Genomic DNA, 20,459 nt, shown 5'->3' on the forward strand with positions numbered 1-20,459 from the left:
ATTGAAAGGGGGCATGTACGCTGGTCACTGCATTGAAAGGGGGCATGTACGCTGGTCACTGCATTGAAGGGGGCATGTACGCTCAGGGCCGGTTTTAGACAAAGTGTGGCCCTGGGCAAACCTAAAAGTGGGGCCCCAAATTTTTTTATATTCTACCAAAAATATAGGCGCATTTAGGTCAGGGGCTGTATGGACATGTACAGGAGAGGTCAGGGGACATGTACATGAGAGGTCAGGGGCTGTGTGGACATGTACAGGAGAGGTCAGGGGCTGTGCGGACATGTACAGGAGAGGTCAGAGGCTGTGCGGACATGTACATGAGAGGTCAGGGGCTGTGTGGACATGTACAGGAGAGGTCAGGGGCTGTGTGGACATGTACAGGAGAGGTCAGGGGCTGTATGGACATGTACAGGAGAGGTCAGGGGACATGTTGCAGGAGAGGTCAGGGGCTGTGTGGACATGTACAGGAGAGGTCAGGGGCTGTATGGACATGTACAGGAGAGGTCAGGGGCTTTATGGACATGTACATGAGAGGTCAGGGGCTGTGTGGACATGTACAGGAGAGGTCAGGGGCTGTGCGGACATGTACAGGAGAGGTCAGGGGCTGTGCGGACATGTACATGAGAGGTCAGGGGCTGTGCGGACATGTACATGAGAGGTCAGGGGCTGTGTGGACATGTACAGGAGAGGTCAGGGGCTGTGTGGACATGTACAGGAGAGGTCAGGGGCTGTATGGACATGTACAGGAGAGGTCAGGGGACATGTTGCAGGAGAGGTCAGGGGCTGTGTGGACATGTACAGGAGAGGTCAGGGGCTGTATGGACATGTACATGAGAGGTCAGGGGCTGTGTGGACATGTTACAGGAGAGGTCAGGGGACATGTACAGGAGAGGTCAGGGGCTGTGTGGACATGTTACAGGAGAGGTCAGGGGACATGTTGCAGGAGAGGTCAGGGGCTGTGTGGACATGTACAGGAGAGGTCAGGGGCTGTGTGGACATGTACAGGAGAGGTCAGGGGCTGTGCGGACATGGTACAAGAGAGGTCAGGGGCTGTGTGGACATGGTACAGGAGAGGTCAGGGGCTGTGTGGACATGTACATGAGAGGTCAGGGGCTTTATGGACATGTACATGAGAGGTCAGGGGCTGTGTGGACATGTACAGGAGAGGTCAGGGGCTGTATGGACATGTACAGGAGAGGTCAGGGGCTGTGTGGACATGTACAAGTGAGGTCAGGGGCTGTATGGAAATGTACAGGAGAGGTCAGGGGCTGTGTGGACATGTACAGGAGAGGTCAGGGGACATGTTACAGGAGAGGTCAGGGGACATGTACAGGAGAGGTCAGGGGACATGTACAGGAGAGGTCAGGGGCTGTATGGACATGTACAGGAGAGGTCAGGGGCTGTGTGGACATGTACAGGAGAGGTCAGGGGACATGTTACAGGAGAGGTCAGCGGACATGTACAGGAGAGGTCAGGGGACATGTTACAGGAGAGGTCAGGGGACATGTACAGGAGAGGTCAGGGGACATGTACAGGAGAGGTCAGGGGACATGTACAGGAGAGGTCAGGGGACATGTTACAGGAGAGGTCAGGGGACATGTTACAGGAGAGGTCAGGGGACATGTTACAGGAGAGGTCAGGGGACATGTTACAGGAGAGGTCAGGGGACATGTTACAGGAGAGGTCAGGGGACATGTTACAGGAGAGGTCAGGGGATATGTTACAGGAGAGGTCAGGGGACATGTTACAGGAGAGGTCAGGGGACATGTACAGGAGAGGTCAGGGGCTGTGTGGACATGTTACAGGAGAGGTCAGGGGACATGTTGCAGGAGAGGTCAGGGGCTGTGTGGACATGTACAGGAGAGGTCAGGGGCTGTATGGACATGTACAGGAGAGGTCAGGGGCTGTATGGACATGGTACAGGAGAGGTCAGGGGCTGTGTGGACATTTACATGAGAGGTCAGGGGCTTTATGGACATGTACATGAGAGGTCAGGGGCTGTATGGACATGGTACAGGAGAGGTCAGGGGCTGTGTGGACATGTACATGAGAGGTCAGGGGCTTTATGGACATGTACATGAGAGGTCAGGGGCTGTGTGGACATGTACATGAGAGGTCAGGGGCTTTATGGACATGTACAGGAGAGGTCAGGGGCTGTATGGACATGTACAGGAGAGGTCAGGGGACATGTACATGAGAGGTCAGGGGCTGTGTGGACATGTACAGGAGAGGTCAGGGGCTGTGCGGACATGTACAGGAGAGGTCAGAGGCTGTGCGGACATGTACATGAGAGGTCAGGGGCTGTGTGGACATGTACATGAGAGGTCAGGGGCTGTGTGGACATGTACAGGAGAGGTCAGGGGCTGTATGGACATGTACAGGAGAGGTCAGGGGACATGTTGCAGGAGAGGTCAGGGGCTGTGTGGACATGTACAGGAGAGGTCAGGGGCTGTATGGACATGTACAGGAGAGGTCAGGGGCTTTATGGACATGTACATGAGAGGTCAGGGGCTGTGTGGACATGTACAGGAGAGGTCAGGGGCTGTGCGGACATGTACAGGAGAGGTCAGGGGCTGTGCGGACATGTACATGAGAGGTCAGGGGCTGTGCGGACATGTACATGAGAGGTCAGGGGCTGGGTGGACATGTACAGGAGAGGTCAGGGGCTGTGTGGACATGTACAGGAGAGGTCAGGGGCTGTATGGACATGTACAGGAGAGGTCAGGGGACATGTTGCAGGAGAGGTCAGGGGCTGTGTGGACATGTACAGGAGAGGTCAGGGGCTGTATGGACATGTACATGAGAGGTCAGGGGCTGTGTGGACATGTTACAGGAGAGGTCAGGGGACATGTACAGGAGAGGTCAGGGGCTGTGTGGACATGTTACAGGAGAGGTCAGGGGACATGTTGCAGGAGAGGTCAGGGGCTGTGTGGACATGTACAGGAGAGGTCAGGGGCTGTGTGGACATGTACAGGAGAGGTCAGGGGCTGTGCGGACATGGTACAGGAGAGGTCAGGGGCTGTGTGGACATGTACATGAGAGGTCAGGGGCTTTATGGACATGTACATGAGAGGTCAGGGGCTGTGTGGACATGTACAGGAGAGGTCAGGGGCTGTATGGACATGTACAGGAGAGGTCAGGGGCTGTGTGGACATGTACAAGTGAGGTCAGGGGCTGTATGGACATGTACAGGAGAGGTCAGGGGCTGTGTGGACATGTACAGGAGAGGTCAGGGGACATGTTACAGGAGAGGTCAGGGGACATGTACAGGAGAGGTCAGGGGACATGTACAGGAGAGGTCAGGGGCTGTATGGACATGTACAGGAGAGGTCAGGGGCTGTGTGGACATGTACAGGAGAGGTCAGGGGACATGTTACAGGAGAGGTCAGGGGACATGTACAGGAGAGGTCAGGGGACATGTTACAGGAGAGGTCAGGGGACATGTACAGGAGAGGTCAGGGGACATGTACAGGAGAGGTCAGGGGACATGTACAGGAGAGGTCAGGGGACATGCTACAGGAGAGGTCAGGGGACATGTACAGGAGAGGTCAGGGGACATGTTACAGGAGAGGTCAGGGGACATGTTACAGGAGAGGTCAGGGGACATGTTACAGGAGAGGTCAGGGGACATGTTAAAGGAGAGGTCAGGGGACATGTTGCAGGAGAGGTCAGGGGCTGTGTGGACATGTACAGGAGAGGTCAGGGGCTGTATGGACATGTACATGAGAGGTCAGGGGCTGTATGGACATGGTACAGGAGAGGTCAGGGGCTGTATGGACATGGTACAGGAGAGGTCAGGGGCTGTGTGGACATGTACATGAGAGGTCAGGGGCTGTATGGACATGGTACAGGAGAGGTCAGGGGCTGTGTGGACATGTACATGAGAGGTCAGGGGCTTTATGGACATGTACATGAGAGGTCAGGGGCTGTGTGGACATGTACATGAGAGGTCAGGGGCTTTATGGACATGTACAGGAGAGGTCAGGGGCTGTATGGACATGTACAGGAGAGGTCAGGGGCTGTATGGACATGTACAGGAGAGGTCAGGGGCTGTGCGGACATGTACAGGAGAGGTCAGGGGCTGTATGGACATGTACAGGAGAGGTCAGGGGCTGTGCGGACATGTACAGCAGAGGTCAGGGGCTGTGCGGACATGTACAGCAGAGGTCAGGGGCTGTATGGACATGTACAGGAGAGGTCAGGGGCTGTGCGGACATGTACAGGAGAGGTCAGGGGCTGTGCGGACATGTACAGGAGAGGTCAGGGGCTGTATGGACATGTACAGGAGAGGTCAGGGGACATGTTACAGGAGAGGTCAGGGGACATGTACAGGAGAGGTCAGGGGACATGTACAGGAGAGGTCAGGGGACATGTACAGGAGAGGTCAGGGGACATGTTACAGGAGAGGTCAGGGGACATGTACAGGAGAGGTCAGGGGACATGTTACGGGAGAGGTCAGGGGACATGTACAGGAGAGGTCAGGGGACATGTTACAGGAGAGGTCAGGGGACATGTTACAGGAGAGGTCAGGGGACATGTACAGGAGAGGTCAGGGGACATGTTACAGGAGAGGTCAGGGGACATGTACAGGAGAGGTCAGGGGACATGTTACAGGAGAGGTCAGGGGACATGTACAGGAGAGGTCAGGGGACATGTTACAGGAGAGGTCAGGGGACATGTACAGGAGAGGTCAGGGGACATGTACAGGAGAGGTCAGGGGACATGTTACAGGAGAGGTCAGGGGACATGTTACAGGAGAGGTCAGGGGACATGTACAGGAGAGGTCAGGGGACATGTTACAGGAGAGGTCAGGGGACATGTACAGGAGAGGTCAGGGGACATGTACAGGAGAGGTCAGGGGACATGTACAGGAGAGGTCAGGGGACATGTTACAGGAGAGGTCAGGGGACATGTACAGGAGAGGTCAGGGGACATGTACAGGAGAGGTCAGGGGACATGTTACAGGAGAGGTCAGGGGACATGTACAGGAGAGGTCAGGGGCTGTATGGACATGTTACAGGAGCAACTAGCAGCACAATCTTTATTACTCTCTGCAGTGCACTGACTGTCTGACTGACCTCAGGCTCACCTCACTGAGTGCCATCACATGCTGACTGGCTGGCGCGGCGTGTGACTCTCAGTCTGTGTAGTGTGTTGTGTCGGGAGTCGGGACACAGTGCCGGCTGCGTGCACACTCAGTGGGAGGGATCATCATCGGCGTCGGCGCGCCCGTGACATAGTCATTCGCAGGCTCAGCCTCCACCCCTCCAGCTCCAGCCACAGTCACTCAGTTTACCCGCCGAGCCAGCCGCTGAGCCCGCCCATGACCGTCGGCGTTGTGACGTCATGCCGCTCACAGCGGCTGACGCGAATAACTATAAGATGGACGGACCGTCACCGCCCCAATGCTTAAAGCGGCGCTGCGGCTGCGCCGGCCCTTAAAGCGGTCCCGGTAGGCCAGTCAGGCCCTGCACGGGGCCCGGGGCCCCTGGAAATTTGGGGCCCTGGGCAGTTGCCCAGTTTGCCCCCCCCTAACGCCGGCCCTGTGTACGCTGGTCACTGCATTGAAGGGGGCATGTACGCTGGTCACTGCATTGAAAGGGGGCATGTACGCTGGTCACTGCATTGAAAGGGGGCATGTACGCTGGTCACTGCATTGAAAGGCGGCACGCTGGTCACTGTGCATTGAAAGGGGGCATGTACGCTGGTCACTGTGCATTGAAGGGGGCATGTACGCTGGTCACTGCATTGAAAGGGGGGATGCTGGTCACTGTGCATTGAAAGGGGGCACGCTGGTCACTGTGCATTGAAAGGGGGCACGCTGGTCACTCTGCTTTGAAAGGGGGCACGCTGGTCACTCTGCATTGAAAGGGGGCACACTATACCTTAATTACTGAAGGCCCCTTTTACACTTTTGCGACCTCAAAGTCACGCAATTTTTTACAGCGTTTTTTTGCCACAAAGCAATGTCTATTACATTTTTCTGTTTGCGCCCCCCCAAAAATTTTGAGCACCAGCCGCCACTGTTTGCTGGCAACAAAAGTGAGTACACCCCTAAGTGAAAATGCCAAAATTGGGCCCAATTAGCCATTTTTTAATGGAAAGATTATATTTCCCCAGGTTGGAGAGTTCCCAGACTGGAATACAGTTCTGCAATGTTTCATGAGCTGCAGTGCAGCCTTGATCTGACTAAAAGCTTTATTCAATGGATCTGGTCTGGAGAAGGACTGTCCTTCACTGAGTGGTGTCCAGCGGAGAAAAACATTTTTCTGTTTGCACCCCCCCCCCCCCCAAAATGTTGAGAACCAGCCGCCACTGGTTTCCGCATCGCATATGTGTGAACTGCCACTTATGTGTAGAAATCACTATGTGAACATCTTTGTTGTGACTCAGGAATGATCAAAATAGAATGCACTAATATGCCATGTGACATCTATCACATAGAACACAGAGATAAGGAAATTGCAGCAATGTGAAAGCAATAAATACATGCTCCGTTATTAGCATTTGCAGAAGTTAGCAGATAAGTATTGATGTATATCCTGGCAGAACACAGAAGTGCCAACATAAAAAAAGGCTTTTTGGGTTTGAAGAAGTTAGTAGGTAAGCATTTTAGTAAAGGGAAAATGCAGTTTGAGCAGCTTATCTCCCTTCATGAGACTGAGAAAATAGATATACTGAATGTGAGCCATGGAATGAGCTTTGGAGTAAGTGCAGAATTAAATCTGTGGAGCATCAAACTCATAAACTGTAAAACTGGTAGGGGTACCAAGGGTTAAATAGATCAGAGTGCTGGCAGCAAACAGTGGCCAGAGATAGCGAGTGCACAGATAAAAGAAGCAGAGTCGGAACAAGGTACATACACTGTCACTGAATTTAGACACGGAAGCCTGTGTAAGGAGTCATCGCCAGCTCACAAGACCCGATCCTTTCATGTTCATCTTCACCGCTGCTTGAGATTTCCTCCTTACACTGCCACATCTATATGACTTACTTTTCCCAGCCACCTCCAGTTACTCTTCCGCTGCTGCCCACTTTCAAATCAGACTGTAGCTGCAGTGTGCTAATCCTGCTAGTCCTCACTCAGAGTGGAAAGACGTCTGCATCATACAGAGTGACGCCCAAGCACCGCCCCTACGACGTCGAACGTCCTGGACCAATCACAGGATGGCAATCCTGAGTGGGAGTGTTCGGGGCGCAGAGCTCTGCACCCCGAGGACACTCTAAAAAGACGCCAATCAGCTTACAAGACAGAGGCACATGATGCCAAAACCCCCACCACTCCCATAGCCAGCCGCTGCCATTAAAGGTACACTTTTTTTTTTTAATGCTGATGTTACGGTAGCCTTGGGGGGGCGGCGCCCCCTATTGACCAGCCACCACTGAATAAAACACTTCCTGAATAATGTCCACACAAATATTAATACAATTTCCACAACACCCTACATAAGCATACACTTATAGGCCAGGGGTTCACGTTTATGTGCTCAGATATCACTGGGGCTGGTCTTCACTTAAAGAGTCAACAGCAACGGTGTACAAAAATCCAACCTGGCCATTTGTCTTTTTAAGTAAAAAATAACTGGTTGATCATACAGCCACAATGTGCTCCAGGGTCTGAGATCTTTACTCCAGATACAGAGGTTGTAGAATCCAGCACTGGGGTGATCTAAAGACGCTGCACAACCAACACAAGAACCCTGAGCCCTAGCAGCCACTCTGAGTGAAGGAGACATCTGACTGGTTGCTAGGAACCACTGTTGCTTGGGACTACATCTCTAGCATACATTCCAATCAGCTCCTTCCTAGCCCCCATGCTGGGACTCTCAAAACTACGGCAGCCCTTCATTAGGCGGTGAGAGTCTGGGGTGGGTCTTGGTCAGGGCAAGTTATGTGAGGTGCCTCACCAGAAGAAAGCATTGGTCCTAGAATAATGAACATTGGACTTTGTGCTTCTCTGAGAATTCTCCCCTCTGTGCAGGGGCTTATGGTGAACACACAACCAACCAAAGTTGGGGTCACAGTGAAATATCACAGGAGCCATGGCCAATACTATCATGGATGATAACCCATCTCATCAGCTGCATAGAGCCCACAATAGCAAATAATAGCAACCAAACAGTGTGTGACAGCCAGGCCCGCCTAATCCTAAATACTTGTATACTCCAAGATAAAAATTAAATAGCAGGCAGGAATATTGAAAGAATAAGAAGCAACCAAAGATAGTTAAAGTTAAATTAAAGCTCTGTGCAATAGTTTGGGGGGGGTTGGGGAATGAAACCTTGAGGCTTTACAACCACTTTTAGCAGCATTGGAGATGTACTCTGGCAAGCTAAAGAAAAGTTCCAGGCATGATCCAGCTGATCTATAGAGCATTAAGAGAGAAACAGCAATAACTTTGTGCACAGATAAGAACCTCCACAGACACTTACAATACCTCCATGCTTAGCAGAGATCAGCAGGATGCCGTATATGAGGGCAAGAGACAGACATGGGCTAGAAAGTGCAGTGACGTGCTACAGCCACAGACACAATCGTTCCCCTTAATAGAAAGTGCAAAAAAGTTGAGCTGAATGCAAATAATTTGGCAGCTTACTGGGGAACAGACTTACATGGGTCTCCGCTTTGTCCCAGCACTGTCCATCCAAGAATGACTTCCGGGCCCCCTTTCTCTAGAATGGTTCAGCACTTCCCCATCAGCTTATGTACACTGCTGGGAGCACCGAACTCTCTCTTGGGTGCACATGACATTGAGTGCTCTGACAACCAGCTGCACAGGCCCCCTGGAGCATGGGGCAATTGGGGCCCCTTATGCTACGCCTATGATTGTAAGAGCTTAATTGTTCGCAAATAAAATCCTCTCAATATTTTATACATTATTTCTGTTAGAGGCCTTTTATAAATTTTGACAAATTATGATAACAGCTAAAATCTTCACAAAGGGATACAAATGTTCACAGACAATTAACTATATACGCATTTTTTTTCTTCTTATACAGGTCTAACCACTACAATTATGGATGATTTCCTGAATGCGATAGAGTAAGTAATTTTACGGAATTGCAAAGTTAACGTATGTGCGTGTAACAAAGCATGTTTTTATAAATGATCCAAAATTTGTTTCAGGCTAGGTTCACACTGCTGTGATAAGATTTTTTATCTTTCACTGCGATTATCTAGTGCAACTTGGATGTTAGTTGGATGTGGTTTGTCTATTCTATGGGGCCCCAATTGCACTGGATTACACCGAAGTAGTGCAGGAACCTTTTCCAAAATTGGGCTGTGTTGAGTTGCATTGATGTGAACCTTTGATGGCACCTTTGAAAACAATGTTATTTCCACTGTCATGTGATTCTGTGCAACTCAAATTCCATCAGAAATTGAACTAGTTTGAACAGGGCCTTAATGTTTTAAAGCATCTTTTAATATTTAAGCTTTGGCCAGAAAATGAGCATGTGACTTTTGAAAAGATCCCTCTCATCTCCATAGGGGTTCTTCCTGAGCAGTGTAAATTACTACAACTGGCAGTGCAGTTGCTGTACTTAGAGCATATTGAGAAAGAGATTTTAGAAGACATGATGCATTGAAACTGAGGACTAAAACATTTGTGAAACACACAAAGAAGAATATTATTGTGTTGATTATTTGCTAAAGGTTTCTAAATAAAAATAGTTTTTTGGGTCTGTAATTAGGGGTGAGACTCAGGTTCGAGTGTTTGCAGGAAGATTGTTAATGCTATACTTAATAGTCCTAAACAGTGCTATATACAGTGCATTTCAGCAACGATAGCCTCTGAACTGTCCCCGAGTTCACTTACCTTTTAGAAGAAATACTTACCTTGAAAATGTCTTGTCCTGCGCTGCCATCTCAGGTGTGGGCAGCTGAAGCCAGAGCGTCCTCTTTGGTGTCCTCTACGGTGACGTCGGAGTCTCAGAATGCCCTGCACTGGCCCTGCTCGTCACTTCCCGAGCAGGCGCGTCATCCCTGCACAGCTTCTGGGCATGCCCAGAAGCTGTTCAGCAGGGAATAACACGCCTGCACCGGAACTGACAAACAGGGCCGATGCAGGGGCATTGACTCCTGGGAGCGATGATGTTTGGCTCCCAGGAGTCAATGCAAGCAGGAAGAGACGGCGTGGGCCGGGGCCGCAGAGGGAGAAAGAGGAAGGAAGGTAAGTATATTTTCTTTAATAACAAGGTAAGTAAATAAAAAAAAAAATTGAAATTATCCAATTCTTTTTCAGCTACATTACAGCAAGCGGATGGTGTAAAGTCGATTTTGAGGCCGGAACTCCGCTTTAAGGGTCTATGTATTAAGAAGTTTTCATAGCATTCACACTAAAGTCATGAATAATATCCATAACATTTGTAATGCATTTCTTTTTCTTAGGTTTCTTTTTTAGTGTGCACTCCAGCGTGGTGGGATACATAATCCTATGTGTTCACAGTTTATAGATCCAACAGTATTTTCTAGGTCTACCTTTTTGTATGTCAGCAACAACTTCAGGTGCTGGTTAGCTGCTGCTGTGTTCTATTGTTTCTTTTTTTTTTTTTTTTTTTTTTTTTTACTTTACTTTTTTTTTTTTTTTTTATTGTCAGTGTCAGCAGTGTGAATTGCCCTTTGTTTGCAGCACATGGCTGCATACTTGTGCAGTAAACTTTAGAGCCAAATCACCACTACTGCAATAGCTGCTAATAAAATTAGGCCTTCATCTATATTTATAATGTCACGCAGGCACTAAAAGGAGAGGCAGAAGTTCTGCACATGCAGCTAGAAGGGGTAGTAGGTTCTGCACCCTCATCAGAAATGTGCCACATTTCCAGTTGGCAGCAGGGTTCCCTCTCATGCCAAAAGTGCAGCTGATCTCAGATCACTGAAAGTAGGAGCATTTTTCTAACCACCATGTGCAGACCTGGCTGAAGTTGCAGACAGGGCCTGAACCAGGGGTGTATCATTAAATTAGTGGGCCTGTGTGCAAAATCAAAAGTGGGCCCCGGGGACTGCAGGAAAAAATAATGTGGCGCACAAAGCGTGCTGTGGCAAAAAGTGGGTGTGGTTTAAAATATGCTACATTTTGCGCGTGGCTTAAAGGAGGTGTGTTTAAATAGGGGTTCAGTAATACATATCTATTTCAGGATAAAACCTGCCTGATTTCTATATCTTAGTAAATCTGCCTATATACTGTCCATCGAGTCTGTACAATTTTTCTTTGTTTTAAAGTAAAGCCTGCCTGGCCTTTTGCTCTTTAATTGCAGATTAGTAAAACTGCCTATATAGTGTGCATCCACTCTGTAAAATTGTTTGTGCTTTTTTCTGTGAAATAAAACAATATTCATTTGACTTATTGATGAAACCTGCTTGGTCACTCCCTCCCACTGCAGCATTTCTATAAAACAATACATTCAGATTTTAATTTGTTTATTAAAACCTGCCTGGTGGTCTCTCCATCTTAAACTGCTTACATAGTGTGCATCCACTGTACAATTTTCCATTTTTTTTCTGTGAAATAAAACACTCTATTCTTCTTAATTTGTTTACATAAAAGCCTGCATAGCCTCTTCTGACTAATTTGTGGCATGTTTGTGACCTGCTTATATGCTGGGCATCAAGTCTGAACAATATTTTGGCTGCTGTCTCTGAAATAAGACATTCTAATTTTAATTTCATGATATAACCTCACTGGTCTCTCCCTCTAAAATTGTGGCCTACTAAACCAGCTTACGTGGTGTGCAAGGAGTCTGTACAATATTCATGGATATTATGTGTAGCAGAATTCCCAGCCATTTTGCTGGATGTGGGTCCGCCAGGGTTACCGCTAGCAACAACAGCACATTTGGGCATGTTCTCCAAGTGTGAGCACTGAGACAGGAAACAGTCCAGCATCTTAGGTTTTGTATTTATTTAGGAACTTGGATTGGAGAAGGGAATGAATGGGATACTCCTCTGGCTCAACTATTCACAAAGTAATGGGACAACTGAAAAAAATGCCTCTCGACGCTGACTTGATGCCATCTGAATGTCGGTCAACGCCGGTTGGCGCTTGTTAACGCTGACTTGCTGTCTGTTAACACTTAACTGACTTTGACACTCCCCGGAGACACAAAGTCCTTTGTACTGCTCCCTTTAGCACTCCTGGCTGAGGTAGCTACTTGTAAACACTGCTGCAACTCTCAACTCTTCAGGGCCCACACTGGCACCCTCTTTACAGACTTCTCTTCAGGGCTTAGACTCTGGCAAACCCCTTTCTAAGCCTCCTCTTCTGGCTAGCTGGCTCCTGGATCCCTCTGACCTTCCAGAGTGGTCCCCTGTCCTAGGCAGACCCCTGGGCAGTTTACAGTACTCACGACACTGCTTTCCTGGAAACGTCCACCCCAACATCCCCACTTGGTCCACAGCACACTGGATCCCTCTCTGCAGCTCAGCTCAACCTGTTGTCCTCTAGGCCGACTGCCCAGGACACCTTCCACACGTTGACAGGAGGAGAGATAGCCGTCACCCTCCTCCTGGGACTCTGCTTCCCGCAAAAGACGCTCCATCATTTGCTCCCCTCAGACTTATACCCCATCCCAGGATTCCTTGCGGCATAATCTGCCCTCTGGGACAGATACAAGCCCTGGTGTGCTATTGGTCAAGTTTCCTCCACTGTCCAATGAGAGCCCCCATTTGACACAGTGGGGAGACTCCCCAAGCTCAACAGGCACACCTGGGAACACATGACAGCCTAGCTGAACAATTAAGGCCCATCTGATAAGCAGACAAGGCCACCCTTTATAATTTGCCTAGCACCTACCTGTGAGGGTGCTACATATGTATGAAGATTCCAGATGTTGTCTCTGATTAAATACACTATTGGTTTTAATTCACAATCATTGCTTATCAGCTCTGCATATTTCCTTTTTATTGTCTATTAAAGATCATAACATCATAAAACATTTCAACATAAAACCACCCTAATCTCCCCTCCTTTAATTGTTGCCTAATAAAGCTTCTTATATACTGGACAGCAATCCCACAATATGTCTAGCTATTGTCTCTGAAATAATACACTCTAAGTTTTTATTCCAAAAAAATGCCTGGTTTCTGCCTCTCAGATTACAGTCTAATAAAGCTGCGTACATATTGTACACTGGTGTCGTAAAGCATAGCTCCCAACTGTCCCTGATTTTCAGGGACTGTCCCTGATTTGGAACAAAGTCTCTCTGTCCCTCTTTCCTCCTCATTTGTTACTCATTTTTGGTCTGATCTATACAGTTGTATATAAAATGCACCTTTTATCTTTCAAAAAGTGTTTCCCAGCTCTAAACCCTTCATCCAGTTTCTAAGTTGCTGCATTTGTAAATTTCAAAAGCCTGTATAAAGGAATAGTAGTGGTAAACAAAAAAAAAAAGCACTTGTAGGTATAACTAATACTTTTTTGTATAAATCTCATTTAAGGGGGTGTGGCAGGGGGCGTGCCCTATGCCTACATACTTTTCCAAATAGGTGTCCCTAGTTCCCATCTCAAAAAGTTGGGAGGTTTGCTTAAAGTAAATGTAATTCATTACTGAATGTCCTTTAGTGACTAAAATGCTATGCATCTTGTTGAATTTAAGGCAAGGATATTTACATGTTAATGCTGTTGACATGTGTTTTGCAGTCTCTTTACAGCCTCTCCACATGCACTGTCTACAGTCTTACAAATCTAAATATGTGTATTTGAAAGCTTATATTTTCTAAGTTTTACTGAAAACAATTATTTTTCTTTCTACAGCCTTTCCCTAGATCCATATGCATTTTACTTCTCAGCAGCTGCATGTGTATTTTACAGGGCATAATTCATAATTGCTGCTGCTTTTTCTTTTTTAAACCAATGTAATATCTCTTGGCAATGTGTTTCAGCACAGAAACGTATATATTTTTTTCCTTTGGGAAGGCACGTGACAGTGATTTGCAAGTAAGAGACTGTGGAAGAGCTGGACAGAACATTATTTCCCCATAACACAAAGAGCCCAAACAAGGACCTTTAATTCAGTATAACCAGCTGCTATATCAACAGAAAGTCTATGGGAAACCGAGGGTTAACCACACAAAACCCACCGATACACCTGCACACTGGCCAAACCTCAGTAACTTACCTACCTATCACAGCACTCCTACAGTGTTACTTATGACTCTGTCTCCTCCTCTCCACTTCCGTTTTCTGTAGGGGTTCCCCAAGGCTCTGTTCTTGGACCCCTTATTTTCTCTATCTACACTTCTTCCCTTGGTTACTTGATAACTTGATAACCTCCCATGGCTTCCATTACCACCTCTACACTACACCAATGACACCAAAATCCATCTCTCTACTCCTCACCTTACTCCTTTAGTCTCCTCTCACTTTGCTAATGTAATAACTGACATTTCAGCATGGATGTCGCACTACTTCCTTAAACTAAATCTATCTGAAACTGAGCTGATAATATCCCCCGCCCCCACCGGTGCCCCCCTTTTTCATCAAGATAAATATTGGAACTATCAGTCCCTCACGCCAGGGTATTATGTGTAAACCTAGACTCTGACCTGTCCTTTCAACCCCAAATCCAATCGTTGTCAAAGGCTTGTAGGCATCACCTCTGTAACATCTCTAAAATTTGCCCATTTTTAACTAATGAAACCACCAAGCTACTCATTTACTCCTTGTTATCTCTCGCCTTGACTATTGCAACTCCCTTCTCATAGGCCTACCTCTCCATAAAAAAAACACAATATAGTATACTAGAGCGCTAAAGGACAGGCTTGGATGAAAATAGATCCACTGATGATCATGACCAGAACTGTACAGGGACTGGAAAAAATCCTCAATGAGTGTATTTAAAAATCCATGTTTATTAGGGAAAACTTCAGAAATTGCAGATAAATTACAGTTCTATTAAAAGAGTGGGGTAGTACCTTGATAGTAGCCTTCCTATGTCCTCTGTGGTTTCATCTGCATCCTTGTCCACACCATTGAAGATGGATAGCCACACTTGTTGGCAGAGGGGCAAGCCAATGGAAGGCTCTGACTGGGGGGAGACACCAATCTAGATGAAAGAGCCAGGACAGCTGGTGGACACGTGTCCGAGATGGATTGGAAGAAGGTTGCGTTCCACGAACGCACTGGACAGCCGGAAGTAGAAGGGGCTCTTAGTGATGACGTCAATCACTGTGCCTGGAAACTGGTGTTCCGTGAAAAAACCATACCCTCGTCACTTCCAGTGCACCTACGGAGGGTATGAAATTATCAAAGTAGTGTGTTTAACGTTACACTTGCCGCGGTTACATTAAAACAGCTCCTCTGCAACATGGGTCATCTCCGCTCCTATCCCTGTCACTTCACTCATCTCGGCTAATAAATATAAAAGCGGATCACGGAGCAGAGATCGCCGTCACTTACATTTCATACACCTGCCGCCGCTTTTATATTTATTAGCCGAGATCAGGGAAGTGACAGGGATAGCAGTGGAGATGACCCATGTTGCAGCTAAACTGTTTTAATGTAACCGCCGCAAGTATAATATTACACACAGTGCCGTGATAATTTCATACCCTCCGAGCATGCGCACTTGTCATCTTCTCTGCTGTTCCATGACGTATCCGGGGCTCTGAGCATGCGCACTGCTACGCTGCTCAGTTGTTTCAGACAGGAAGTGACGAGGGTATGGAATTCTAACGAGGTATGGTTTTCTAACTTACACCGGAATAAATGGAGGATGAAAGGCACTGGAAGGCAAGCTTCGGAGGGTTGGTCCTGTCTCTATGGCAACATATTTCATGCGCCTGAGCCTTGTCAAGTCATGTGACGGGAACTGACCAATCCTCCTTAAATGTAAAGACTGGGAGGGGAAAAACTAAGAGGGTTTCACCCCTGGGGCGGGCTTGAATTATGGTAATTTGAAAGGTTATTAGTCCATCAGTGTCACGTACAGGATGCAGACTCCACACAGATTAAGAGATGAATAATAATAAAAAAGCAAAACCATCTCTATTGAGCATATCAGCCCAGGCAAGGGACCAAGAGAACAAGAAAAAATATATATAATAAAAAAAAATATATATATATATATATATATATATATATATATATTGTTATATATATATATATATTGTTATATATGTGTATTCATTTTTTAAAAATTTTATTATCACATTTTCTCTGGTTCATTTATAATTTTTCCCAGTCACTATATACTATATATATATAGTGACTGGGAAAAATGATAAATAAACCAGAGAAAATGTGATAATAAAAACTCTTTTAAAAATGAATACACACACACACATATATATATATATATATATCTATGTGTACACATACACACGCGTACACAAACACACACACGCACACGCCTGCCGCAAAGATGTGTGTAGATGTTGACCATTGATCTTAGCTCTAGGCATTGTTAGGGTCCAAGATCTGAGCAGATTATGTGTAATAAGTTAATATGATATACGGTCTATCGCGACAGTCAAAAGACCTTGTTGTTAATTGGTAGAGATATAAGGGCTTATTATAACAGGATATATATTCAGGGCCGGATTAAGAGCATCATGGGCTTGGTGCTGAGGATTTTGAAGGGCCTTAAGGGCCGTGCCTTGGCATGCACCCAGAGGAGGAAGGGTGCAGCCATGCATGCCTAATTCAACATGGGATGCTGTCTCTGAAGCCCATAAACACATCCATGCATCGGCAACTGTCCCTCCTTGTCCGGCCTTCGTGCTGTGTGGGGAGGTTCTGAGGGAGCTGCCTGGGGAAGCGAGCATAGAAGCCAGACTTCTGTGTTTACAAGTGACAGAAGAGCGGTAACAGTGAATATGGCCAACCCGGGGCCTATATAAAAGGTAGGGGCCTGGAGCTGCAGCTCCAATAGCCCCTACGTTAATCTGGCCCTGTATATATTATTCATAAAGATTATAGCTAAAATTATATCTTTTTATATCTTTAGAGCCTTCTAAAATCCTTTCATCATCCCACATTGCACAAATACATTTCTTCGTTTAGACCATTGGGAAATAGTGAATTTAATTTGAATATCCAAAAGGCCTCACGTTTACAAAGTAAAGTGAATCTCTCATTGTCGGTCATGGTCTGACCCCCAATAAGTTCAATGGCCATGACTTCCATTAATTTGAAGTCCTTATTGTGAAAATTTAGGAAATGTTGGGGTACGCTATGTTTATCATTACCACCCTTAATCAACTTTCTACGTTCGCCTATTTGTTTACGAAGAGTGCGTGTGGTGCGGCCGACATAAAAAAGATTGCAAGGACATCAGTGCACATAGACCACATACTCAGTGGAGCAAGTAATAAACTGTCTAATATTAAAGGTCTGACCTTTACGGTCATTAAGCTTGATTTGCCATGAGTAATAGATTGGCAGGTGAGGCAACCTCTTTTTCAAAATTGAAAGATACCTACTCTATCATCAAAAAAACACTGAATATCCATGGTGTTTTTTTTCTGATTTTTGTTTTATAACTTACTGGGGCTATCATGTTTTTAAGGATTTTAGCTCTCCTAAATGTGACTTGAGGCTTCTCAGGTAATGTTTTGGCTAGTACCAGATCCATTAATAGAATATTCCAGTGTTTTCGAAAGGTATGGGTAATCTTGTGATAGTTGTCATTATAATTAGTGACAAATCTGGCGGTTTTTGACTCAGAGGGTTCACGTTCAGTTATAGTGGATCGGGAACAAGGCAATGTTTCATATTTCAGAAAAGCTTAATTTAATAGTGGTTTGGGAAAACCTTTTTCACGTAGTTTTACTACAAGTAATTGGCCCTGTTTGATATAATCTTCTCTTTTTGAACAGTTTCGACGCAGTCGTTTGAACTGACCACCTGGAATATTATTCTGCCATGTAGGGTGGTGGCAGCTATAATAGTGCAGATATGAGTTGCCACTAGTTTGCAATGATTTTTTTAAATTAATCTCCCATGCTCATGTGTCAACTCCAGATCCAAGAAGACTAACTTGTCTGGATCTAAAACATGTGTGAATTGTAAACCTAGAGTGTAATTATTACAATCGGACACGAAAGAGAGGAACTGCTCCTCGGTACCACTCTAGATGATCAGCACGTCCTCAATGTATCGCCCATAATAGACGACGTGCTGAGCAAAAGGATTATGACGCACAGCTCCTCCCATTAGCTCATAGTGATGTTTGTGTAACACGGAGCAATATTAGCTCCCTTTGCCGTGCCCTGCAATTGAAGATAGAATTTGTCTAAAAAAGTAAAGTAGTTGTGTTGAAGACAAAATTCAGTACCTTCAATTAAGAACTGTGCCTGTCGGGAATTTATCGTAAGGTCCCTATAAAGAAGATATTGTAAAGCCTTTAAGCCTATATTATGGGAAATTGATGTACAAAGTGAGCATACATGTAGGGATGCCCACCCATAGTTGTTTTCCCAAGTGTAGGCCTTTAGTGAATCCAGAACTTGACTGGAATCTCTTACATAGTTACATAGTTAGTGAGGTTGAAAAAAGACATCAGTCCATCCAGTTCAACCTATGATGTGTGTGTGCGTTTGCTTTAACCGTACATTGTATACCCCTGTATGTTGTGGTCTTTAAGGTGTCCATGCTTTAACCGTACATTGTATACCCCTGTATGTTGTGGTCTTTAAGGTGTCCATCTAATAGTTTTTTGAAACTATCAATGCTCCCTGCTGATACGACTGCTTGTGGAAGAGAATTCCACATCCTTACCGTTCTTACAGTGAAGAACCCCTTACGCACTTTAAGGTTTAACCGCCTTTCCTCAAGTTTTAGTGAGTGGCCACGTGTCTTATTGTATCTCCTATCTCTGAATAGTTTGTTCCTTATGCTCGGGTCACCAGTACAGTATTTGTACATTGATATCATATCCCCCCTCAATCATCTTTTCTCCAGAGAGAAAAGGTTCAGTGCTTGTAGTCTTTCCTCATAGCTGATGTCCTCCATTCCCCTAATTATTTTTGTTGCCCTTCTCTGGACTTTCTCCAATTCCAGCACATCCTTCCTGAGGACCGGTGCCCAGAACTGGACAGCATACTCCAGATGTGGCCGGACCAGAGTTATTTTGTTCAGGTCTGCTTGCAAGGTTTCCACATCCTGCATAGAAGATATTGGCATGCCTAGTTTAGTATCATCTGCAAATACTGAGATTGTACTAGATATCCCCTCCTCTAGATCATTTATGAACAAATTAAACAGGATTGGTCCCAGGACAGAACCCTGGGGGACCCCACTTTCCACACCCGCCCAATCCGAGTACTCCCCATTAATCACCACCCTCTGTATTCTCCCCTGGAGCCAGTTCTCTATCCAGGTACTCACCTTATGATCCATACCTACCTTCCTTAGTTTGTACAGTAATCGTTTGTGGGGAACAGTGTCAAAGGCCTTTGCAAAGTCCAGATACACCACATCCACAGGCTTACCTTTATCTAGGTGGCTGCTCACTTCATCGTAGAAGGTTAATAGATTGGTTTGGCAGGAACGATTTTTCATAAATCCATGCTGATTACTACTTATAATACCGTTTTCATTACTAAAGTCTTGTATGTGGTCCCTTAACATCCCCTCCAAAATTTTGCAGACTACAGATGTTAGGCTGACCGGCCTATAGTTACCCGGGATATATCTCTGCCCCTTCTTAAATATTGGTACCACGTTGGCTTTTTTCCAATCAGCTGGCACCATACCCGTCTGTAAACTATCCTTAAAGATCAAGAATAATGGTCTGGCAATCACCTGGCTGAGCTCATTAAGAACCCTCGGGTGCAAGCCATCCGGTCCCGGGGATTTATTTATGTTAAGTTTCTCTAGTTTAGCTCTAAGTCTATCCTCTGTTAGCCATGGCGGCACTTCCTGAGGTGTATTATTTAGTTCGGCCTTACAAGCTGGGTTTGTGTAGCCCCCCGATTCTTTTGTGAAGACTGAAGAGAAGAAATTATTTAACACTTCCGCCTTTTCTTTGTCCTCAGTGGCCATATTTCCTTTGTCATCTTTTATGGGGCCAATGTGTTCTGGCCTCGCTTTCCTACTGTTTATATACTTAAAGAACTTCTTGGGGTTCTTTTTACTCTCCTCCGCTATATGTCTCTCGTGTTCTATTTTAGCCGCCCTGATTTCGTCTTTACATTTCTTATTACACTTTTTGTAATGCTTAAATGCTGCCAATGACCCCTCAGTCTTGTATTTTTTGAAGGCCTTTTCTTTAGCACTAATATACATTTTTATGTTGGAGTTTAGCCATCCAGGGTTTATTTTTGCTCTTTTAAATTTATTTCCCTTTGGAATGCACTGGCCAATCCCCCTGTTTAGTATGCTCTTGAAGCGCTCCCATTTTTCCTCCGTGTTCTTTGTTCCCAGGGTTCTATCCCAATTGATATTTTCTAGCAGCAAGCGCAGTTTAGGGAAATTGGCTCTTTTGAAATTCAGTGTTCTTATATTACCCCTCTGCTTCCTA

The 20,459-nt window shown here is 46.2% G+C and overlaps 1 protein-coding gene across 1 annotated transcript in view; it reads left to right on the forward strand.

Moving 5' to 3' along the window:
* The window catches only part of EPS8L3 (EPS8 signaling adaptor L3), a gene marked incomplete at its 3' end in the record, with an annotated part of 344,360 nt that overhangs the window by 47,820 nt on the left and 276,081 nt on the right, over positions 1–20,459 (forward strand). The window contains exon 2 of the mRNA XM_082246387.1: positions 9,000–9,042. Within this exon, the coding sequence (XP_082102513.1) occupies positions 9,017–9,042 (26 nt within the window). The 5' untranslated portion in view covers positions 9,000–9,016. The remainder of the gene's footprint in view (positions 1–8,999; positions 9,043–20,459) is intronic.

The sequence above is a fragment of the Pelophylax lessonae genome (assembly GCF_965119305.1).
Source record: "Pelophylax lessonae genome assembly, chromosome: 2".
In the NCBI taxonomy this organism is placed as follows: Eukaryota; Metazoa; Chordata; class Amphibia; order Anura; family Ranidae; genus Pelophylax; species Pelophylax lessonae.